We start from the raw sequence: 25,960 nt of genomic DNA, 5'->3' as shown, positions 1-25,960 counted from the left end.
TGCAATAATCAGCAATCATTGCCATTTTTTCTATTTTTATTTTGGGAATACTATAAAAATCCCCTGGTATTTTATCCAAATGCCTTTAAAAATTAAAAACACGGGAGAAAAAGTGAGCACCAGTTTGAGTCCATGATTAAAGTGTAACAAATCCTGTTTTGTATACTGCCCATTCTCCCCTTTTGGGCCATTGTCCACCTAAAGGCTAGAGCACGTTACTGCATTACTGTATACTTGAAAAAAGCATTAATGACTGTCCCTTCACCCATTATCTCGACGCGCTCCACTTTCTAAACTACTACATATTTTCCATGATGGACGCTCACACTAACATTGAGCATACTGCTTCTAAAGGCGTCGTTAAAAGTACCTCGTTGACCACAGACAGGCCCACCCACACGGCAGACCATGTGCTCCTGTCGCCGCTAACACACTTTAATTTCCACTGTTGTGTTAAATGTTAACCCGTGCTTTGTTTTGTATTCTTACAATCCGCGCAGCGCTATATGGACTAAGGGTCGTTGCCTTGAAATGCCTCCCGGTCAATTAGTTAGTAGTGAGACCCTACGGGCTGAACGGAGAAGACTTGGCCAGTGAGGGTGCGGCAGTTACAGACCACCGAGTTCCACTGTCCGAAATCATACCACACGTCACGCGTAACTACCTATCGCAGAGAGCACTTTAGGCCGGCTGTTGGGGATCTGCAACTGTCCTTACTGACTTGACTGGTGTATTAGGATGTGGGCGGAGTCGGGGTGGGAGGGGTAAGTGCAGAAACGTCCTTCATCGTCTATCACTATGACACTGCTCGACAGAAGTCCGAGGATTTACAAGCTGTGGAGAACTTCCGAAGCTGGCCAGGAGGAGTGTTTGGCGCACCGCAATGGGTGAGAAGACCTGGAGTCGCATCGGGGGCTGCCGGGTTGGCTGAGGGTGTTTGAGGGAGGAGGGCGTGGGGCCACCCGCCCCACCTTTGCCCAGTGATTTTTTTTTTTTAATTTTCTGGACACCACATGTACCGTTGATACAAGCAGCCAGTATGCCGGACTCGTTTCAATTTATGCTGTTCGAGCGCCACCCCCGCCTGTCTGAAGTATTCCAAGGAATTAGGATTTGGATACCACTCTGTAAACGAGTTCCCAGGCTCTTCTACAGGGAAACAAAACCCCAGTGGAAAGTAATAGGCTTTGGGTCGGATTCGCGTGAACGCAAAGGCAAGCAGTCTCGCCATTTCCTTCACCTTCAAACGTGGAGAGCGTTTTCTTCTTTTATCGTAAAGTCGATGATGTCTGGTAGGCGATGTCTCGAGACAAGTAAAGTTGTCAATCTGTGTAACGCCACAATCATTTGGAAAATGAAACCAGTGCAAGGCTGGGTGATGAAAAGACCCACAGTTTACAGTTTCAATCCGGTTCATGGTAAAGCGACAGCTGATCCACCCAAGCGAGGCATCATTGAACAGCCTGGAGAAAACGGGGCGCTTTCTGCGAAGGCCGTCCAGTTCTCTTCGTGCACACGTGCCTTTCAGCGTACAGACAAATGGACTGTCGTCAGGTAACACACACCACGTCGTTTAACCGAGGATGTGTCACTCGATTTCTGTAACGTTATTCAGCTGTTATTTTATATTACATAGCGCGATATATTGTGATTTACGTAACAGTATAAAACTCGAGCAACCGCAAGATGGTGACACCTTTCAAACGTAAAAGCAGTCAGTCACATGATGTAGTTGCTTTCTGAGATTAACACTTAAGAAAATCAACTTTAGATGATGGCCTATTACACTCATTTTATGTTTAAAAAAAAAAACCCTTTCATAATCAAGTTGCTTGTTCAACCTCAGGAGGAACGTTATCGTTTACTAATCGAGATAGAAATAATTATGTCCCACGGAAGGTCATTTCTATTCATTCCCACAAAGTGTGCAATGAATATTTGTGTACTGGGCGTGTTGGTTTGCGTGATAACATGACATGTAAGCTGTAATGTCTACGATCCAGCTACAAACACATATTAACTTTGATTGTGATGCCAGATTTTCTAGGCAGCTTCTCAGTCGCTCACCATTTTCAAAAAGTATTAAGAGGTTTATATAGTAACCGTTTTCTCACTGTGTGCGTCCTCTTCTGCCTATGAGCTCTGACGTGAAACGACTGGAAACGCGGCGTGTCCCCTTCGGATTCACAAGCGCAGCTGCCATTTGAGCTCAGTCAGGCTGAAGCTCCCTGCCAACGGCAACTGCTGAACAACGCTCTGTGCGTCCAAGCTGAGATAAACGCGGAGACGAACGGCGTCAGCTGTCTGATCTTTTTCTGTTGATGGAGGAAGATGGCATTGTTAACAAAGAAAAAGTCATTATAATCTATCAAAACACGAGACGCAAAAGGAATGTTTTGCTATCAAAAGCTGAAAATCAATGTGTGGTTGGCTACCTTGTAGGACATTAACAAATTAAGGAAAACCGGACTTGACCTGTATTATTGGACATATGCAGCCATAGTCCTTTTAAAATCGTGATGAACTGGTATTTCACAAATCTGTTAACCATCTAATCATGGTTATATACAGTAAGGTGCCTGTTATAGATCTAAATGAATAAATGATCTTACTGGAACTTTATTGTGAATGGGTCCTTTTGGAACTGGAAATGGTTCCCCTATGGCATTGCTCAGAAGAACAGCTCTGGCACCTTTAGTTTTAAGGATGTACCATATTTTATCAATGTACACTGTTACTAAAAGTTACAGGGTTATCACCCACCAAGTAGAGATTAAACTGGGTCCAAAGGCAAAAAAGATTGAGAACCACTGGCTTAGATGATGAAAGTGTTGTCAACATAAACGTCTAAATCCTTTTCAGAGGTCGCTCTTCCTGTACACTTAAAAATACTTCTTTACTGACTCTTTACTGGGTTGTGTGGTGCCTCATAGAATCATTGCTTGTCAATGAACTGTTTCATTCTATGAAGAGTTTTTTTGCAAATGAAGTTGGTTCTTTGTGGTTTGAAAAGTTTCCAAATATATGGACAAACCAGAAATCTTTGAAGTATGGTAGGCTCGCCAGCAGGACACTAACAGATTAAGAAAATCTGAACTTGCAGTGTCCTGTGTTATTGCATGTAGCAAGAGTTCTTTTAAAATCAGGAACCCATTGGTATTTTCAAACCTTTTATCCTCTATTCATGGCTATTTATGGAGCCTGTTATGGATCTAAATAAATTAAAGGTTCTTTTGGGGAGCCATCATTTGGATGGTTCTTTTGGAAACCAAAAATGGTTGCCCTGTGGCATCTCTCTGAAGAACCGCTCTGGCACCTTTATATTTAAGAGGGATAGGACAGTGTCCATTTGTTGTTTGCAATTGACATTTCTTTTGTCCATGTATAGCACTTTTCCACATTGAACTTTATTTTCAATCTTTTATATTTTTATTTGAAATTTTTTGCTAACTCCTTATTGCCTGCCATTCTTGCAATTTTTGTTTCATTTGTGAATTTCACAAGTTTACTAACTATACCAAAATCAAGGTCATTATTATAAATCAGAAAAAGTAATGGTCCAAGAACAGACCCCAAAGCCATTACAACCTTGCTATGCAGGATCATTCTTCTCTTTTCTGCACTCTTTGTATGCTGTGGGTCAACTGAGATACAGACAAACTTCTTGAAATTCTGATACACAGAAGTACTAGGGTGTTGTGCAGTGTTAACCATTATGGATATGGGGAGAAGTTAAGCAAAGTGACACCTTTTATTGGTTAACTAGAAAGATTACAATATGCAAGCTTTCAAGGTAACTCAGGCCTCTTCTTCAGGCAAGATGTAATACAGAAGTGGAATTCTCTGTGTTTATATACACACTAGGACAGATACAGCATTGGAAAACCTTTAAGTGAGGCATCTTAGATGTAAAAAATGAATAGACCTTCTGATACACAGAAGATAATGGCAGTATTGGGTTCAGGAGGCTCAACTTTAGAGGTTTCCTGACCATTAAGGCTACCGTAGGCAGTTTATGGCAGTGAAGTCATCTTGGATTTGATTTGATGTGCTGTGAATTCTTGCTGTTAAGTTTTGTTTCAGCCGTGTAGCCTTCTTCAGATGTTGTGTCTTCAGCTTGCTTTTCCTTATGCTGATGCAGCCTTTCATCAAAGCCATCCCTGAAAACTTGTTTTTATTTATAGATGATGTGTAGAAGTTTTTTTTTTTTTTAAACTTGATAATCCAATTAAGAGAAATTAAACGTCAATCTTCACTATATCTGTAATATTTTTTTTTATTATGTATGGTATATTTTGTAGGACTATGATAGATTTAGTTTTTTATTTTTAAATTCTAAACTGTGATATTGAACTATTGCTGTGCTAGCTGTTATCATTTTTTTTGTTCAGTTTAGAGATATTTTTGGAGTTATGTGTAGACTGCCCCCTTTCCATGGTGTTCCTACTGTAATGTGAAGAACTCTTGGCATTTCATCCTGTTGGGACTATGCCCAGAGGACAGTATTCCAATATCATTTTTCCTGCATTTCATTTTGTTGTGGCAGGCTGATCAAGTTTCTGAGACAGTAAGGCGGAAAATGTGTGCATGCACAGGAAATTATGCATTAATAGCACCAAAAGTAAAAAGGTTTAAACTAGATGTGTGCAAGTGTGCTGCAACCTCTGTCTGGGAGACAGAAGTGTGAATTAATTAGGAGGGCAGAGAAATGTGACCGAATGTCGGCTGCCATTTCACCTCCCAGTACCTTAGGTGATATGCACATGGCCCTGTGAATTAATGTTATTCTACGGTATTTCGTGTGAATCCTATTTATAATGTTTGTGTTAAGATTCTATTAAGAGTCTGTTTGATTAAATCTGTTTTGTCGAGCCATTAAATACACACAAGTTTATTGTTTTTCTTTTAAAAACTACTGCTTATGATGCAATTGCTTGTGTGTAAAACCTTTTATCTACAAATACATTATCTGCATTTATCTGTACGTACATGTTAATATTATTTAAATGGATAATATTTTTGTTCTCCATTTCATAAATCTACTTTTGTTTTTTTGAGACCACACCCTGCTTACTATTTTTGTTTTATGTACTCAGAGCAGATTTCGTTTATATTAATTAAGCAGACCATTCTCATTAACCCAGCCTTTTTTTTGGGGGGGGGTTGCCATACGGTTACAGTCTTCATTGTGCTAATAATGATATGGAGGCCACTAATTCAATAACACAAAACATTTACAAACTAGTGCCGTCTGTGCACTCGCAGATGTCAGTCTGCCTCAGCCCATGTAACAGTCATCATGGCTTCATTCTGTCCAGCCCACTGGCCCTTTGTGTGGATACATACTCCCTGCTGTCAGTTATTTACTGTGGTATCCTTGTCAATCCCATGTTTTTGTTTTTTCTTTTGTTTTTTTATTTGCTGTACTGGGAAGGACTGTCCTGGATTAACTATTAATTACCCAGACAGAGCAGCAGAGACTGAAGAGTTGGAGGTGCTGTTTAGAAATTATGTCATCATTTGTCTGGAACAGATTAAGTAATCAATTACTGTAGTTAATTTGCAATCAGAGGAACACTGAAATAAATTTATGAAATTATTTCTTAAAATAGTGTGGCACAATAGCACAGTGTTCAGCACTAATATCTCACAGATTGAGTGTTCTGTACCGGGTTATTAACTTTGTGAAGCTTCCTCATTCGCTCCATGTTTGCATGGCTTTTCTGACAGGTGCTTCCGTTTTGATGTTAAATCTTAAAGATGTGCGTTCTGTTAATTCTTGGTTCATTTGTGATAGGCGATTGTACCCTTTGATGTACTGCCAAGCCATTCAGGATTGGTTCCTGCCTTGTACCGCAGGTTGCTTGCTCTCTATGTTCCTGAATGAGAAGGTTTGAGAATGTTGTGTTCTTTCATGCAATGCGGTAACATGGTGATTATTTCAATTGCTTACTGTGAATGCAATAACTCGAGTCAAAGAATATATGTAGATAGGCTTAACTTTATTAATGCCATGGGGAAATTCTGATGCATAAAGCAGCAGAAACATAAAAAAAAATCAAGGAAACACTCAATCAATTGATACGTAAATAAATAAAAAATAAATAGGAAGTACATAGATAGATACTACATAATTTATCCCCTTGTTTGATCCAGGTTTTGAGTTTGATTGATGAAAACAGGTTTATTCAACACACAACAGCTGGCAAGAGAGATGCCAAACTAAAATGGCATTTCTGGCCAGCATTAGGAAGCATCTTAGATTTGCATTTGCTAACATTACTTTGCATAAAATAACCAAGTTACCAATGCAAGCATTTAACATATTTTTTTAAATCAGCAAAACAAATACTTATCACTAAAGCCTTTTTTTTTAAAGTATATTTTACTATAATCAAAAATGGCAACTGGTCCATAAGTACTGTCGGACCTCTTGCCTTTAAGATATTGCTTCTTGACGTGACTTGTTAACGTAAGCAATGAGTGCAAATTTGATTGGTTGTCAGTTATGTCATATCAGGTATCTGTTAAATTGATTAGTTATTTTAATTTTAAAATTTGAAGCATATTTGCAGTTGTAATTGGGTGGTGTATTCCCTGCTGTCAGTTATTTACTGCGGTATCCTTGTCTGTTCTATGTGTTTTTATTTGCTATACTGGGAAGGACCATCCTGGATTAACTATTAATTACACAGACAGAGCAGTAGAGGCCGAAGAGTTGGAGTTGCTGTTTAGAAATGATGTCATCATTTGTCTGGAACTGATTAAGTAATTAATTACTGTAGTTAATTTGCAATCGGAGGAACAGTGAAATAAATATATGAAATTATTTCCTAAAATAGGGTGGCACAATAGCACAGTGTTCAGTACTGCTATCTCACTGATTGAGTGTCTTGTACCGGGTCATGAACAATAGTGACGGTGACGGGGTACTGTAAAAATGTTATGAACTTGGGGTTCCTAAGCAAACAGAGTTCAAAAAACACCTCAGAAATGCCCACTAGAAGGGGAAAACTGTCAAACCCCAGCTAGAAACGAAAAAGGCAAACAGAATCTTTATAATTTATTTTTACGAATATGCATTGTTAACAGTCTAACTCTGAAGAGCTCAAAATTCAAAAAAGGAGTTGCTTGAAATAGGCAGTCACAAAGCAAACAGTGTCCCAATACACAAATCCAAAGAATAAGGCAAAAGATGAAAACCCAGAAATTCACAAAAAGCACTCAGAAAATTAAAAAAGGCCCTCATTAAGCTCCGGAGCATTCAATGAATTTCAAGGAGCTGTGGATTTTTCTCAGCTTTTATAGGGTTGTGGGTGTTGTGGCAGAAACATGCTGTTCAAAGAAGGCACTTGGAGACCTCAGGATGTGGAGGCAGAATGGTACTGTTTTACAAAAAGTACAGAATCGTCCCAATTCAGTGAAATGAGCAATTAGCATTGGGGGTACCTTACTTTTATTACAGTTCTTATCAAGAGGTTACCTCACTCAGCTCATGTCACCCCTGTCTGACTCCCAACTTCCCGTTGTTTTGGTCCTACCTCTAGCTCCACCAGTATTTCCCAGCCTAATGAGCATAGCACTCTATTCTATCCATCATGCCCGCTTGACAGACCCTCTCTCTACCTTAAACCCATCCAGTTCCTGCCACCATTATCTCTAGTCCTCCGCTCATGTTCACCACCTTGGGGAAAAAAAAAAGGGGGCGGGGGTTGGTTTGCCTGTCCGCCTCTCTCTACATACCTGACCTTGACTCATGAAATGTTGGTGGTTTACAGCTTGCTAAGAGGAAAAAAAATATACAGGCACTGCCTTTGTGTGATTTAACCCTTACTATACTAACGTGCACTGAGATATAATATATATTTTCATATATGCTTGTGATTCTCTTTGAATATATTCAAATCATCATCTTTAAGGGTGTACTTTTCTATATGGGCAGCCAATTGGCAGTGAAGGATAGGTTGCTTCGCCCCTAGGGGATCCACCGAGAAAGGAAACACTTTGCACATGGAAAAAGATGCGTAGACGTAAAGAAACTAAATAATTGACAATGTTAACATAAAAATGAACAAAACACACATAAAAGGGTCATTTGGACCCTGGCTGAAACATAACGGATGGCACAGTTGCAAGGTGCTTTGCCAAATTGCATGTATGAATGTATAATGTATAGTGTGTGTATGGATGTACTGATGTATGTGTGTCAAGAAACACTACTGGGGCTCCTTCATACTTGCAGCCATATTCCCTTATATTGCCTCACTGGGACTGGAATTGGGACTGCTTTTTTATTTTTCGTCAAGTTTTCTTTCTTTTTACTTATTTTGATATGTATTTGAGAGGGGGGTTGTTGTTGTTTGTTATCTGTTTGGTTGTTTATTTAATGAACTTCTGTAAAAAGCCAAATTTCCCCCTGAGACAGATGCATGTCTGTCTTCCCCTCTCTCTGTGTGTGTGTGTGTGTGTGTGTGTGTGTATACATCTTATATAGGGGAATAAAAAGTTATTTCCACACTGAAAGGAAAGATGGTTAAAGACATAACATTTCAGCTATATACTGTAGCCTTCATCAGGCATGAAACTGACAAAGGAAAGAGCAGGTAACCTATAGAAGAAAGGAAGGAGGAAACCAGGCCAAGGTAGATGAAAAGGGTAAAGGTGAGAGAAAAAAAAACCGCCATTAGAGTTGATGAAGGGAGAGATTAAAATGTTGGTCAGTCATTAAGACCTGGTGAAATAAGAGATGTGAAACCAGAGTGTGAATGAGCTTTGCTTCTTCTGTTTTTATTTGAAAACAATCTTCAAAGCACTGTGAAAGAAAGACAGACAGATTAGTGTGGCCGTGATCAAGGGGTGTGAAGAGTTCTACAATAGGCTTTGTAAGACATTTAATTTTCATGCCTCAAACATGATCTCTGAAGTGATCTGCAAACTGTCTCCCTGTTTCACCTATGCAGTTGGCTGGGCACTAGCAACAAGAAATTCAGTAAATAAGCCTTTTAGAATGACGGGAGGCTCACCGTTTAATATTGAGGAACTTGATACACTGGTACTGTAGACGAGATATTTTTGCAAGTGATACAGCAACTTCCTGGTAGAGAATGGGACTTCCCTGTGTGGCGTGAGCTATAGACTAGAAGCTTGTGTAAGTTTCAGCAGAAGGAGATCAAGGAAGGATTAGGGAAAAAAAATGGCTCATGTAGAAGGATCAGTCTGCAAAATGAGGAAACTTTGTTTAATGACCTTTGAGAGCAATAGAGCATGTTAGGGTGGGATGTGGGTTTTATTATTGGGGTTCCTCACAGAATGAGTACTCCGGCTTGGTTATGGACCCTGTCCAAAAAATAATAAGGGTATCCTCTACCAATGAAAAAACCCTCATTCTGAATGCTTCATTACAAAAGTTATCTGCATCACTGCAGAGGCAGTAGAGTGTAAGGAGCTGAGAAAGAGGTGGTGAGTCCGGTACAGATAGGAAGAAAAGTAATGCTCTTCCTCCTAGCTGATGAAGATATTGGCACAGCTAGGTCTCATGTCTATACCCATTGCAACTGCACTGACATGGCGAAAAAAGTTGTCAAATGGCTAACAGACCATTTCAGAAAGCACATCTGAGTTGCTAAATGTAGAACTCCTCACATCATAACCACAGTGACTTTTCTATTTATGTTGTTTCATGGAACTTTAAAGACTCTTCACAGAAAAACAGAAAACGCTAAGCTCATTCAGACCCTGGGATCACACATTTCTTTAGGTCTTAATGACACATTAACTTTTTAATCTCTCTGTCCCTTCATCTTCTCTAATGATAGTGTTTTCTTACCTACTCTCACCTTTTCTCCTCTCATCTGCCCTATATATGTTACCTGCTTTTTCCTTTTCAGTTGCATCAGAAATTATCATCAGGGTTGTCATTCTCAAGTAGCAATTCATTTTGCAAGAACCTGGGTGATGGCAAATACTATTTCATGGCATTTGATTTTACAGGCTACCCAATTTCAACTGTGCATATGTACTGGAAGGAATTCTCCAACCACCCATCCTTCCATTTCCTTCACCCAGTTTTATTCCGTTGCAGTGTGTGGACGCTAGAGGCGCTGTTGCCCCACTAAACCCACCAGACAGACGTCCAAGACACACTTATAAAAGCACCAAGAAGAATTTAATAATAATTTTCTTCAAATAAAGTGCACAAAACACTGCACATTCCACAATTCTCCAATAACAATAATAATAAAGAATATTCAACAATCCTCCACTCCTCCCAGCAGCTCCGTCACTCTACCACCCAACTCCGGCTCTCCTTGCTGGGTTTTGACCAGTCCAAACGCCACGTTCTCATGACTCCAAAGTACTTCCGGGTTGTCGTAATAGTAGGAGTCCCCAGGTTCTTTGTGAGCTCCCCCTGGCGGCACCCAGCAGGGTTGAGGAAACGGACCCCACGTCCCAGGATGCTTTGAGGGAATCCGGGGAACCGTTGCCATCCAGGGGAGCTGCCACCTAGTGTCCCGGGGGATGCAGTGCCCTGAAAAGCCTGCTCTTCCTCCTCCTTTCTGTTTAGGGACGTCCCGGCCAGACTGAAATGCTGGCCATTTATCACAAGTGTTCTATTCAGTTTGAGGCTATCTTCAACATTATGGGCATAAGGCAGGATTTATCTCTGAATTGGACATTCACTTTGGGGAATATCAGAATTGTAGAGTTCCCTAACATGAATGTCTTCAGTGATTGGTGTAATTTGAGTATCCAGAGAACACTCAAACTCAAGTGAACATAGAAACTGAACCCAGGTCCCTCGATTTGTCTCCGTGTCTCGCCTTCGACCAAATTAACTTTAAACAAATTAGTTTGCTTTTAAACTTAGTATTTGATTAAAGATCCTTTGCATGCAATTGAAAGCATCAAGTGTTGTTTTCTTGATTCTTGACATGCTTTTTTAAGGCTTTAACAACAGCATTTATTTCTGTAGTTCATTTTGACACAAAAGTGTAGCTCAAAGTACTTTAAAAGTAGCTGCGGGCAAATGCACTCTTGGGACTGTGGCCAATGTTTCCTGGCACTGTAACCATAAATGCTTCATTTGTCTGTTTTTGCATACACATATCCGAGCTGCCCTTCAGACTTGAGACAAAATGAAACCCATGCTGAATTGTCATTTTGTCCCATCAAAGTTGATAGTTATTTTTGCTTGGTGCATCATGTGTCAGGAGTACAGCGAGTAATTGGCAGGCTGGACGTATTTTTTCAGTCCTCAACTGTCACATTTACAGTATACACTTCGGAAAGGACCTAGATTTGACTGTTAATTATATATCACACTTACTCATCATGGTGCTGGAGAGCAGTCACACGTCACATGTTTTCTAGCCCATGCAAGTAAGAATTTCACTGTACTCTGTACATCTATGATTAAGATTCACTGGTGTTTCAAGAACATTGTATGTTTCTCTAATAATAAATCTTAGTTAACTACTTCCATCCCCCACAAATCGTTGCAGCTGATTTTCTGGAAGAAACACATACAGAAATGAGTGCAACATGCAAATTCCACACAGGTCTCGACTGGGCCAGAACAAGAGTCTAGGACTCTGGAGCCAGGAGGCAGAATTACTAACTATTTTATGCTAACTTTTTATTATTTATTACTGCATCAATATTTTAGGCATTATCTAGCCTTCAGCAAAATAAATAAATTTAGACGCATATAAAATGTTACATTTTTGCAATATTTCATGTTTAAACACCTCCTCGCTTCATTTGTTTCTCTTTGTTTTTTGCCTAACCCTTTTCCCCAAGTGCTCCTGATGTTCAGTATATATTCCCCTTAGTTTCATAGGGCAGACATGCAATACTCACACAAGTCCTTTGTTCAAGAGGGAGTTGCCAGATCCACTTCTCTGAAATTTAACTGTAGCTCAAGTGCAAGTTCTCCTCATGAGGGGCCTCTGTTTAGAATGTAGTTTCTGGGTCTTATCTGATAAGACTTATCAATCTCGGGCAAATGACATCCAGAGCTGTCTTTATGATGCACCACATAAACACTTTGCTAGAGAACAAATAGATAAAACTCCACAATTGGAAACCTTGATGGACAAAGCTTTACGCCAATTATTAACCAAAAGGTTGGGCTTATGTGTACCCAAGAAACCAATGGCAAAGCGTCCACTTCTTCTTCCTGTATAACCCATTGCATTCACTAGATCTGCACTCTATATATGCTCTCCATACTCTTGGCCTGTTCATAACTGTTTTCCTATAACAGGACCCCTGTTGCTTAGGGTGTGGCTATATCAAAGCAACCCCTTTAACTCCAGAGGGTAATCTGGTGGTCGACTGGAAGAGTGGAAGACCATCTGTATTAGAGTTAGGTTAGGGTGCCAGAAGTCCCAACTTTGCTAAAATAAGTAAGGTGTACAAGCAAGAGAGTCATACATAAAGGAACACATTTGTCTTTCTTAAGAAAGCAGTTGATTTATCACCTTCTGTCCATCAAATATAAATTTGGTACCAGCAAACAAGGACCACTGTATGTGTGAATCTTCAAGGACAAACTTTAGCACTGCCTACAACCAAAAGATGACACTGAAGCCAAGGAGGAGAAGAGCTTCTTCACAAAGAAAGAAATAGTGCACTGAAGATCCTTCCACATGTGGTGGAGAAAGAGAGAGTTATAAAAAGAAAGAAAAAATAAGATTAGGCAAAATTACTAAAGAATTAGTAAAAAAATAAAATAAAAAAAAGGTAAGGTCAGATGGCTGGGAGAACAGAAAAAAACCCCAAAACATTCCAGTTAGGCTGGAGAAAAAACAAAACCTCCAGGGGTTTCAAGGCCCCACTGGACATTTTACCAAACATAAATGTTCGTTAAATGAATCCTCTTTGTTTTCAGGGTTCACGTGATAAGGATTTCATGAAGTTGATCTCAGCTGGGGCACTCCCCTTCATTCCATCATCACATGTGGCTGCATGGAGCCTTGATCAGGTGGCGGTAGCACATATTTCTACCACATAAGAACTGAAAAAGACAGCAGAGAATGGCAGAGATTGCAAATTCCTGAAGAATTTGATAATTCTATAACAATATAGTTGTTTAGGAATACAACTAAAATGTAGCTACGAAAAAGCCAAATTAAAATAATGGGTTTTTATCAGATTTTTAAAATGTTTGGCTGTATTACCCTGGCAAATTTCTATTAGTAAAGTAAGTAGGCCTACTTTTATTCCAGGAACTACTGACAATAATTTGGTAGTTAGGATAAAGCCAGCTAGTCTATTCTGATTATTGAAATTACTGTCACTAAAAAGGAATAACCTGTATGTACGTTTTTTCCTGTGATAAGTTTCTCTTCCTAAACTCAGTAGGGAATTTCAAAGCCGCATCTCTTCCGAACACACACATGCATACACACAAGCTGTGCGAGGAGTAAACCAGTATAGACTAACTGTGGGCAAATCAGTGGTGCCATGACAGTCCAGGCACTAGTAACTTTACAAACTAGCTAAGAACCAATCTGTCGACTATACTATACTATACTGTCTACTATAACATTTTAAAGCTGGTCTGAAATGAATGATTTTTCCTGGGTAATTCTTTAGATAAGAATTAAGAAAATAGAATTTGTAAGTTATTTGCCTCATTCTAGAGGAGAGAAAAAGATCAAGCTAAGCTAAATTAGATTTATGTTCTCAGATGTATACAGACAATAGACAAAAACAACAATCAGCCACAACATTAAAATTTCGTGCCTAATATTGTGTAGGTCCCCCTCATCCAAACCTAAGTTCTCGCATGGACTGACTTGTTTTTCCTGCACATCCCACAGCTTCCTGATCAGATTGAGATCTCTGGAATTTGCAGGCCAAATCAACACCGTAAACTGTGTTTGTTATGCTTCTCAAACATTCCTGAACAATTTTTGCAGTGTGGCAGGCCACATTATTCTGCTGAAAGAGACCACTACATCAGAGAACATTGTTGCCTTGAAGGGGTATACGTTTGCAACAATCTTTAGGTTGGTGGGACATGTCAGAGTAACAGCCACATAAACGCCAGGACCTAAGTTTGGGAAGCAGGACATTGCCCAAAACATCACATGGCCTCTGCTGGCTTGATTTCTTCCCCTAGTGGATCCTGCTGCCATCTCTTCCCCAGATGATAAGACACATACTCATTCATCAGACCAGGCCACCTTCTATTGCTCCAAGTTCCAGTTCAGGTGCTCACATGTCAATTGTAGGTGGACAGGAGTCAGCATGGACACTCTGACTGGTCTGCTGCTTTACAGCAAACTGCAATGCACAGTGTGTTCTGACACCTTTGTCTTTCTACGTTGTTCAGCAATTTGTGCTTCAGTAGTACTTCTTTGGGATCAGACCATATGGGCTAACCTTTGCTGCCCATTTGCATCAATGAGATTTGGATGCCCATGGTCTTGTCGCTGGTTCACCGGTTGTCTTTCCTAGGGCCACTTTTGGGAGGTGCTAACCTGCATACCAGGAACAACGCACAAGAGCAGCTGTTTTGGAGATGCGCTGAGCCAGTCATCTAAGCCATTGCAATTTGTCTAAGTTGCCCAGATCCTTACACTTGCCCATTTTTCCAACTGCCAATGTATCACATTCAAGAACTGACTGTTCAAATGCTGTCCAATATATCCCACCTTTTGACCAGTGCCATTGTAACGAGGTAATCAATGTTATTCATGTCACCTGGCAGTGGTTATAGTGGTGTGGCTTATTGGTGTATACTTGTGATCTTTCTGTTATCCTTATACCTTATATACTATTATCCTTATTTTATTTATCCTTAAGTTAAGAATAAATTGTATTAATTGGTTTACCACAGCAAGCATGTTTGACTTATTTGTTGAAAAATAGTGTATCACCACAATTGAATCTCAAATGAAGGAAGTGAAAGTTATTTAATGTGGACTTTTGTCCAATATATGAACAAAGTGCAGATCTTAGTAGTTCTGGCATCCTGGATGGAAAGTGAAATGATCCTCCCACTGCTGTACAGCAGTTTTTAAATAACTCCTCGTATAGTTGACTTTTTATGGTCACCTTTGTTACTTTACAATATTTATATTTACATGTCTTCAGTGTCATTTCCCTTTGATTTAACCTGTAGTTAACTAAGAAAGTGACAAATTTTGACATTCCATAGATTTAATACAATGCTTACTAAAAAATAAAACAAGAAAGTTAAATGCTAAATTAGCTAAATGCTAATAATATAAAGGTATGTGGCTCAATGATTAGCACTGCTACAGTACATCAAGGATCCATAATCTTGGACTTTAAATTCAATTGCCAGTTCTTTCTGCGGATTTTCCATCTTCTCAACATGTCTGTGTGGTTTTACTCCAGATCCTCTTGGTTTGCGCTCATGTCCCCAAAAAATGATGTAGAATTGTTTGATTGGAGTTTCAGAATTGAAAATGGTTGTGTGCATGAGTGGGTCCTTTGATTGACTGGCTGTTTCTTGCCTTGCACATGAGGATTCTGTGTTAGGCTTAGCTCCATGACCCTGATTTAAGTTTGATTGAGAATGTTATGTTGTGTTAATGAAAGAAATGTGTTAATGGCCTACTGACTTGCAAATCTAGAGCTCTGACCCATTCACTGTCTGTAAGAGGTTTGTGTGCTCCCCTCATTTTTCCTCCAGAAACAAGTTTCAATAATGAGCCAGGAATGGCCAGCTGTGAATGTTCTTCCAGTGAAGAATTACTGTCCTAACCAGAGTTAGTGTGGCTACTTGCTTCAGGATAGACTTGTGCTCCTCGTAATTCTTTTTTTTTTTTTATCAGTTTTATTAATTTTAATTAAAAGCAAACAACAATCCATACAATCAAATCAAACTTAACAAAAGCAAAATTCAACCCCCAACCAAGAGAAAGAAAGAGAGGAGAGCCAGCCAACAAAGCAAAATTTTAAAGCAGCAAGGAAGGAAGAGTGTCCTTTTCTCTGATGTAGACTTTTTTAAAAATGTTATTGATTTGATCCTACCATTAAAAAAAAAAAAAAAATTAAAGAAACCTCTGAGTGAGAATTTAATTGTTCCCAATTTCAGATAGTATAGGACATCAGTTACCCACTGACTTAAAGGTGGTGGGTTGGGATTCTTCCAGTTGAGCAGTATACAGTGCATCCGGAAAGTATTCACAGCGCATCACTTTTTCCACATTTTGTTATGTCACAGCCTTATTCCAAAATGGATTAAATTCATTTTTTTCCTCAGAATTCTACACACAACACCCCATAATGACAACGTGAAAAAAGTTTACTTGAGGTTTTTGCAAATGTATTAAAAATAAAAAAAAAAAAAACTGAGAAAGCACATGTACATAAGTATTCACAGCCTTTGCCATGAAGCTCAAAATTGAGCTCAGGTGCATCCTGTTTCCCCTGATCATCCTTGAGATGTTTCTGCAGCTTAATTGGAGTCCACCTGTGGTAAATTCAGTTGGTTGGACATGATTTGGAAAGGCACACACCTGTCTATATAAGGTCCCACAGTTGACAGTTCATGTCAGAGCACAAACCAAGCATGAAGTCAAAGGAATTGTCTGTAGACCTCTGAGACAGTATTGTCTCGAGGCACAAATCTGGGGAAGGTTACAGAAAAATTTCTCTGTGGAGAGAGGAGAACCTTCCAGAAGGACAACCATCTCTGCAGCAATCCACCAATCAGGCCTGTATGGTAGAGTGGCCAGACGGAAGCCACTCCTTAGTAAAAGGCACATGGCAGCCCGCCTGGAGTTTGCCAAAAGGCACCTGAAGGACTCTCAGACCATGAGAAAGATAATTCTCTGGTCTGATGAGACAAAGATTGAACTGTTTGGTGTGAATGCCAGGCGTCACGTTTGGAGGAAACTAGGCACCGCTCATCACCAGGCCAATACCATCCCTACAGTGAAGCATGGTGGTGGCAGCATCATGCTGTGGGGATGTTTTTCAGCAGCAAGGACTGGGATACTAGTCAGGATAAAGGGAAAGATGACTGCAGCAATGTACAGAGACATCCTGGATGACAACCTGCTCCAGAACGTTCTTGACCTCAGACTGGAGCGACGGTTCATCTTTCAGCAGGACAACGACCCTAAGCACACAGCCAAAATATCAAAGGAGTGGCTTCAGGACAACTCTGTGAATGTCCTTGAGTGGCCCAGCCAGAGCCCAGACTTGAATCCGATTGAACATCTCTGGAGAGATCTTAAAATGGCTGTTCACCGACGCTTCCCATCCAACCTGATGGAGCATGAAAGGTGCTGCAAAGAATAATGGGCGAAACTGGCCAAGGATAGGTGTGCCAAGCTTGTGGCATCATATTCAACAAGACTTGAGGCTGTAATTGCTGCAAAAGGTGCATCAACAAAGTATTGAGCAAAGGCTGTGAATACTTATGTACATGGGATTTCTCAGTTTTTTTTATTTTTAATACATTTGCAAAAACCTCAAGTAAACTTTTTTTCACGTTGTCATTATGGAGTGTTGTGTGTAGAATTCTGAGGGAAAAAAATGAATTTAATCCATTTTGGAATAAGGCTGTAACATAACAAAATGTGGAAAAAGTGATGCGCTGTGAATACTTTCCGGATGCACTGTAAGTCTACGTGCAAGTAGTGAGGTAAAGGCGTTTACGATTTGTTTGACCTTCTCCACTTTAAGCTGTTAATGGGTTAGGTGAGATTGTGACACCAAGGCTGTCTGAAAGACATTCAAAGATTTTTGTCCAAAACAATGTTACTTTGGTACATGCCCAGAACATGTGGCCCAGTGAGAATGGAGCTATAATGCAACGTTCGCAGGTTCAGTCTTGCCCTGGCAACATTTTAGATTTCTTTAATCCAGATAAATGCACTCGATAGAAGAATCCAAGTTGAATAATTGAGTGCTTTGCACGTATGGAGCTAGAGTGTATTTTGTGCATGGTTGCCTTCCACTTCTTTTCTGAAATGTTAAGTGAAAGAGCCTTTCCCTATTTTGCTGCGGAATCTTTGAAAGGAAGGGACTTTAAAATGTTGTGGAGATGCTATCTGAGTTTTCAAGACTGATCAATATTTCTTCTGGAATAGAAATAGGTGGGAGGTGAGGAAAATTGGGAAGGTTCAGTTTAGCAAGTAGAGGAAAAGCTGTGTTGATGAGAAGTTAAATTTGAAGCTTATTTGCTTTAGGATGCAAAAACATTATCGATGTGCAAGTCTCTAAATGCTGTGTATGTTTGAGGGAGCGGAAAAGAGTGGTTGTCATGTGGAGGTGCAACAGATAAGAGCTCCTTTGTCTTAAAATGCTTTCTACATTGGGTCCATATTCTGAGTGAATGAAGGGCAATTGAATTATTAGTGTATTGATAATAATTTGTATTTACTGTGGCACAGAGCAGAGAATATAAAGAAGTACTGCAAGAGTTTAATTCTATTGCAGACCAGGCTTGTGTATATTCAGCAATTTGTGACAATATCCAGGTCCTTATGGCCTGTATTTGCTGCACAGTAATAAAATTGAAAGTTATGTAGTGCCATGGTAATTGTGGAGTATCCCTTTAGATGCATGGATGTTTAGAATTCTAAATAAATAAGACTATGATCAAATCTGAATTCTTAAAAAAAAAAAGATTTGTTAATGTATGCGGGGATGGTTTGAAATAGAAAAAGAAGCTTGGGAAAGATATTCATCTTGGGTTGATTCTGCCTGCTAATGTGAGATGGAGGGCTCCTCATAATTCTTAAAAGAAAATCGTTTAATAATTCAGTTATAGCTTAGATTTCAAATTGTTCTTCTGCAGTGGTGTTTCTGCCAGCATCGCCAGATGATGTGGGTAAAAATTAGTAATAAGTGCCCTTCAGTAATTTAAATTATTGGAATGTTTGTAACGACCCTCCATTTTTTGTCTTCTAGTTTTCTTTAATATGATCAGTGTAATTTCTTTTCTGGAAAAAAAATGCTTTTTGTTGTATGTGAAATTCTCTTCCTGCTGGTTGCTACAAGACTGAGGAACTAGCCCAACTGCCCCAGCAGTGTTCTTGGTTTAGTCCTGGGTTTTTGTATGTGCATGTGTGGCCTGAACACTTTTACTTCAGCAATAGAGACCTGATGGCAAGATCCCCTTGTTCTCACAATTTTATAATTTTATAATTTTTTTTAATTGTATGCTTATACTTCTGCCAACAAAGAGATAAAAACAAGTTTGAAACGCTCCCTTAGACGTAGTCATAGTAATTTGAAGAAAGAAGAAAAAAGTGCATCAAGCAGAAGACATTAAGCTGATAAGAATGGGGTACAACAGCATTTTGATCAACATACACAGCAGTACATTTGAAAAAGCCATCAAAGGAGCTTTATGTGTGTTCCTTCCACTTGGTGATACCCTTGTTTTAAAGAAGCACAGTGTCTTTATGTGGAACAAGCAGGTATTTCAAATATAGTTTTTTCAATCGTTTTTGTCTGCATTGCACTGTCCACTGATACTGGAAAGCACCAGAGACTTGCGCTCAAGTCGTGCAGTGGGTGTAGCCTGCGTGTTCTTGCTGTTATTGTGGCTTGTCCTTTTTCCCCCCCTCAAAGTCATTCAGTTTTAAACTTGAGATGTTGCCGTTTCAATTTAGGCAGTTCATAGCCCAGTATTTTGTGTATTTTATATAATTTTTGCTTAAATTTATGCACCTGGCTTTTTGTCAAACAGTGACAATGTTTGAAGGTATCAAAATGATCTGAATTTGCATGAACTTGCTTGTTTTGTTAGTCATTTGCATGGAGTGACGGCTATTATTATCAGATAATTTGATGTTAACTTTTGAAAATCTACAGATATATAGTGTGAGACATGCCCGGACACCATCAGACTGAGGCCACATCTTTATAAAAATGCACACGTTTATTAATCACAATTAACACACACAGTCCCTCACAGCACACTGTGCTCCCAGCACTAATCACCCTTAATCCGGTCCTTTCCTTAAATGTCTGTGGGCCGCCTTTCCTCTCTCCACGGGAGCCTTGTCCTGCTCCCACTCCCGACTCTAGCTCCCTGATTGTAGGGAGGCGGCCCCTTTTATTCTCACCCAGATGTACTCCAGGTGCTTGTCGATATTCTTCTGGCAGCACTTCCTGGTGTGGCGGAAGTGCTGCCCTTGCACCCAGAAACACTCCGGGCGTCCCTGAAAGGCTCTTCTTCCATCATCCCGGGTGTGGCGGAAGTGAATGCCACCCAGGCTCTCTGAGGCTTGGGGCACCCCCTGGCGGTGGCCAGAGGCCCCAGCGGGCTTGAGCCTCCTTGCTTCTCTCCCGATCCAGGGCGGTTGCCCCCTTGTGGCTCGGAGGACGAATACGCCACCTCCCGGTCCTTCCATGCGTCCCGGCTGCGTCTGTCCCCCAGCCTCCTGTGACAATAAGAACATTTTTGGCATGACACCACCTGCATTTTCATGCTAGAAATGTTAGTGTTCCTACTTAATACCCCAAATCTTAACAACCAACTCTCAATATATCAGTAATTTCTACTTGATTCAAATTTGGATCAATCAAACCTGAAATGTTTAGATTACTCTTGGGGTGACACTTGGCTGCAGTGCTTGGCATTGATGACTAATAGAATCATTGGCTCAAATAGCAGCCTAGTCTACGCCTGTGCATGGTGTCTGTGTCGTTTTCATCCTACATCTCAAAGACATGCATGTTAGGTGGTCCCCGTACATGTGAGTGTGTCCTGAGATGGAGTTGCTTCTCATTCAAGGCTAATTTCTTGTTTTTGTCCAGTGCTGCCTGGATAGAATAGGACCCCAGGGTTCTTTTAAATGTAAACAGTTACAGAAAATGGATGAAGGGTTTAAAAAGGGGGAACTAAATAAGATGTCATAGTAGAGTCCGCAGTAGGCACAGCTCTTGGCAACTCTAAACTTAAATCAGTGGGATCAGAACTTTATTCAAGCAGAGCTGCTCACTTTTGCTTCAGAATTAAAATATTTAAGAATGTATTGTGGCATGACTAAGGCTGATATGTACACACAATTAGTGAATATAAGACCGATCAATAGATGCCACAAACCCAAATTCTCCCTCACCGCTATAACAAAGTGCCTTTTTAGAAATTGGTATATATAAGCTTAATTATGATGTTAATTGAAGGCAGTGATTGGTAATTATTTGGCTCATAGCTCTCTGCAGTGATCAGGAGCCAAGGAAAGTGTTAAAAGATTTTTATCTGCAACCATGGAGAAAGAAAGGAAGAACCTGAGTGGTCAAATGCTTCTGTGAGAAAAGTCCCATGCAGTGGAGTTTTATGCATCAATATGTCCTTCTGTGTTATGGTCCTTCCTAACCAGATCACCTAGATTATCGTGCTCTTGGACAGGATGATAAGCATCAGAGTTCTGATATAATCACCAGAAGCTGAGGCTTCGCGTAAATGAAATTTTCCAGTTATTTTAAGTCATAACCTTCATTTACATAATAATCTTAGCGAGTTGGAGGCAGATAGTGGCATGCTACAATGAAGCCAATATCACATAATATGTCATGTCCAGCAACTCACTCAAACTAGTCTGTGATTTGGTCCAATAACATCAAACAAGTTTGATTTTGTTTTTAATCATAAGGGTGGTGTGATGGTCCGGGGTGGCGTCACATCCTTGGCAGCTTGAACTTGGAACCATTCATAGAGAAACCAAGAATAAGCCAGGCAATTGAGGACACACACATACAGTCTGCAAGAGTATATGTAAGTGCTTAGTGCTTTTATTAAAACCAAATCACACCACGGTGAAAATGGTGCATTTCATCAACTAAAGACAATAAATAAATAATTAATAAAATGAAGTGATGTGCAGAGGTTAAAAAGTCCATGAATAATCCATTAAAACAAGGTTGAAAATCACAGGAGGAAACTGTTCTATAAAAACTCATGAGCCCTTGGACATCTGTCTAAAATCCAACATCTCCTCTGCTTACTCCAGATAGGATGCAACCAGAAGAGACATCCTCCCAATAAGCAGGCAGCATTTAAAATCCAGGATCAGTTCCTCCCAGCCGAGCCTTGCTCCTTCAACTTCTGCTTCCATTCCTCAGCTTTATGAGAAAGCCCTTTTGAGCAATGGCTCATTTAACTACCTGTAGACGCTCAGCCAGAGTGACCCTCTTCAGCCCCTTTGAGCACCGGTCATATGATCCTCCGCAGGGCTCTCTAACTGACTGTCTGCCTCCACTTTACCACACGCTGGCTTCTCATGATCCCACTGTCTCTGTCATCCTTCCTTTCCCTTTAACTTCCATCTCCCTTTCTGTCTCTCGTTCCTCCCTCTTTGCCGTGCAGGCTCCCTGTTATGCTTTGATTGGATGAAGAGGCTACAATCACCTTCTCTGTGGTGTGAATGAAGCACTTAACCAATCTGCTCACCTTTATACCTGTTTGCGTGATCAACCAAGCACCCCAGTCAAACTCAGAGTGGTTGGTGCACGTTCCCATGTGCGCCTGTACCTGCCTGGATCCTGCACGCTCTGGGACTCCCAATTATTTATTTGAAATGTGCAGTGCCACAAACCTGTCTCATCACAGGTGGGCTGTGCATGCATGAGAGCTGACAACCAATGACTGTTCATCTGGAAGTTCAATATGTATAATGCAGCAACGAGGAATAATGGATGTAGGTGTTTTATAAATAAAAAATAGAAGAGAAGCTTCTCTGTCTGATATGTTGTGTTTTACATTCTATAACAGAATGAAAAAAAGAAAGAAAAAAGGGCTGGGATTGTTTCTGCTGTTGGATGTGAGAAAAGAGCATGAGCTTGTAATAAATTTGAAAGTGTGAAACTGCTGTAAAGTCATCATGCAGTCATATCATTTGCTATACCCTTTGATAGCTAGTTGTTAGCTAGAGGCGATGAGATGAGCAACTGCAAATGTCACATTTGTCATTCCCTCCAATAGAAGTCACTTTCTTCCTCTTCTTCTTGCAGAACTGACAAAGCTGATCTTAAGAGACCACAGGCATGTGTTGGCAACAAATGCTGGTCATTTGTCAAATTTGCAGAAGCATATTATGGTTGTTAAGAGCATCTGGCGCTAAATCTCTTTGAGGTCACAGCTACATAGTGTCAGAAGGAAGTTGTGTTAGATTTTTTTTGTCTTTTTTTTGTAGAGTCATCTTAATTTTTTCACAGAATCCTTCCAGGCCAGGTTTGTTTGGAATGAATGTTGTTAATTGCTTGTAATGATGAAGCATCAATGAAAGCTCAAAAGAATGAGGTCTGATGGTAAAATTGAGCCCAGAAGATGCCTGTTTGTTTCATTTATTGAAGTTGGTCACTTACCACCAGTGGCACTTGAAAGCAAAAAATCTGTCATCTCAGATTATTTAATGCATTTCAGACTTTATAATACATTAATAGCACCACATCTGGAGTACTGTGTGCAGTTCTGGTCACCAGGCTAAAGAGAGACATAGCAGCTCTTGAAAGTGTGCAGAGGAGAGCAACCAAGTGCATCCCAGGACTTAAGGACATGTCCTCATTTGACATCCTCAGAGAATTTAACCTGTTCAGTTTCAAGTTTAGGAGACTGTGTGTTGACCTAATCCAAGCCTTCAAAATTCTCAAATACATTGATTAAGTATATCAAGCAGAATTCTTTCATCTTAACAGTGAACCATGTACTGGAGGACACTGGAAATTAAGGAGAAGTGTAAAGAATTGTGTGACTCTGGAACAAACAACAGAGACACGGAGTTGAAGCAGAAACCTTGACAACCTTCAAGAAGAATCTGGATGAGATATTGGAAGATCTTAGTTACAAGGGGGCTCCGCCCCCTTCTCGCTTCGCTCGCCTACTCCCGGTGTTGGGTAACCCGAAATACATTGATGAATGTATGAGATATATTGGAGTGTAACAAAGGAAGTATATTCATCAGTCCTAATTAATGTCCACTAATAGTGGACTCATTACAGAATGCGTTGTCAGCTAATTGGCGGAATTGTTTATCGGCTGTCTGTCGTTCCTTTCTTTGCCGTTTATCTATTCACTCTGCTGTTTGAGAGGCGCGTACGTTCATTAATTGTATCCAGGCGGGCTCGCTTCTGTATGTATCTCCGTCAGTTGTGGTCGTCCGTTTTGAACCCATGCCTGCTTTGCTTCCGCAGTTTCAGACGCACGTTGTAGGCGTCTATGTACATTGTATTTGTCCATGCGGGCTCGTATTTGTAGGTCTGTTAGTCGAGCTGTTTGGTTTTGGAGCCAAGACAGTTTTGCTTCCACGGTTTCAGACGCGCGTTGTAGGCACCCACGTCAATTGCTTTTATCCATGCGGGCTCGCATCTTTGTGGACCTGTGGGGCCTCCGTAGGTGTGTTAGGAGCACGTGGGCCATGCTGTGTAGTGTGGCAGTTTAGTTCAGAAGCACGTTGTAGGCGCATGCGCCTTTCATACTTTCACACGCCTTCCGTACTATCTTTGTGGACCTGTGGGGCCTCCATAGCCTCTTCCGTTTGACTCTGGGGTGCAGCGCGGAATCCTCTTTTTTGTGTGGCTGTGTCGTTACCTATGGGCGCGTTGCCTCATTTCTTATTTACGTTAGTTGAGCTCCTTCGTTTTTGAGCTGTGACTCCTTCGTTCTTGGTGGATCAGACTTCGCTCGCTGTTGGCGCCTGCGCACTATGTCTCCTGCGTCCATGGGCATGCCATGTATTGGTGCCTGCGCACTATGTCTCATGTGTCCATGGGCATGCCATGTACCTGCGTCCATATCCGGTTTACCATTCTCGGTTAGTAATATGGATTAGCTAAACAAATGAGCTTGATGGACTAAATGGTGTCCTCTCGTTTGTCAAATTTCTTATGTTCTTAAGTTTAGTTTATAGAAGGTGTAGCTGCTGGTAGGTAAGGCAGGATCAAGCACGAGTCGGACCCGTACCTAAAGAAATCTCTGTCCAAAAGTTCGCTTTAAAAGATTTAGTGAAAATTCAGAGCAAACAGTCCACACAAGTATAAAGAAAAAGGTTGTTACACCTAGAATAAAAAACAAACAAAAATGGGGAGAAAAATTATTTTCTCTTGTTAAACCTCTGTTTGTTCTATACTAAAATATGTTTTATTTCACCTTCAGTACAATGTAAACGTACAGCGTTGCACATTCAATAGAGCAAGTTGTGTTACATACTATTGGGCACATTAAGGCACAGTTTAAAACTGTGTGCCCTCCATGCCTTACTTACGGCTAAGACTAATCTGTAGTCAGAGGCACAAGAAATAGTGTAATACCAATTCAATTCAGCCTGTGGGGTTATAAGAACATCTTGCCTGAAGAAGGGGCCTGAGTTGCCGCGATAGCTTGCATATTGTAATCTTTTTTAGTTAGCCAATAAAAGGTGTCATTTTGCTTGACTTCTCACTACATTCATAATGGCTAACACGGTACAACACTCTAGTACTAAGAACCTCTCTTAGATAGACTATGCACTTCTTTATAGGCAAACATTTAACATAACTAAGCAAACATTTCTACCTACTTGACGTAACCTAAATAAATAGCAAATGGCTCTTACACATCCAACCCCTAATTGTTTATACTAAAGGCAGAAATCAATTACTACAACGTTACTTAGTAAGAGCCTTAACTATTCAAGAATATTTGTATATAAGCCGAAATTTTAATTTAAATGTAAACTTAAACTTAAGTGTAAAAGCACAAACACAAATAAAGCATGCAAAATTTAAGATTAATCATTTTAATTAATTGCTGTTTCCTGTAGCAGGCACAGCTTATTTACAGGTCTGTCCAGTGTGCTGGTTTTGGTCTGCATAGCAACTCTTCTTACCGCCTCTTTGGTATCTGACATTGTCTTGAAGACTTGACCCATTACCCAAAAGTTATGTAGTGCAGTTTCATCTACAGTGACAACAATGTTACCTAGTTCAAAATGACTCCTTGGTGAAAGCCATTTTTGACGTTCTTGAAGTATTGGTAAAT

At 40.2% G+C, this 25,960-nt stretch overlaps 1 protein-coding gene across 1 annotated transcript in view; it reads left to right on the top strand.

Moving 5' to 3' along the window:
* Nucleotides 1-737: 737 nt before the first annotated feature.
* The window catches only part of LOC114651619 (N-acetyllactosaminide beta-1,3-N-acetylglucosaminyltransferase 3-like), a 48,948-nt gene continuing 23,725 nt past the window's right edge, over nucleotides 738-25,960 (top strand). Inside the window, exon 1 of the mRNA XM_028801439.2 lies at nucleotides 738-887. Within this exon, the coding sequence (XP_028657272.1) occupies nucleotides 884-887 (4 nt within the window). The 5' untranslated portion in view covers nucleotides 738-883. The remainder of the gene's footprint in view (nucleotides 888-25,960) is intronic.

Source organism: Erpetoichthys calabaricus, chromosome 5, assembly GCF_900747795.2.
Source record: "Erpetoichthys calabaricus chromosome 5, fErpCal1.3, whole genome shotgun sequence".
Taxonomy (NCBI): Eukaryota; Metazoa; Chordata; class Cladistia; order Polypteriformes; family Polypteridae; genus Erpetoichthys; species Erpetoichthys calabaricus.
The sequence above is the reverse complement of the archived record's forward strand: the minus strand, read 5'-3'. Positions and strand labels throughout refer to the sequence as shown.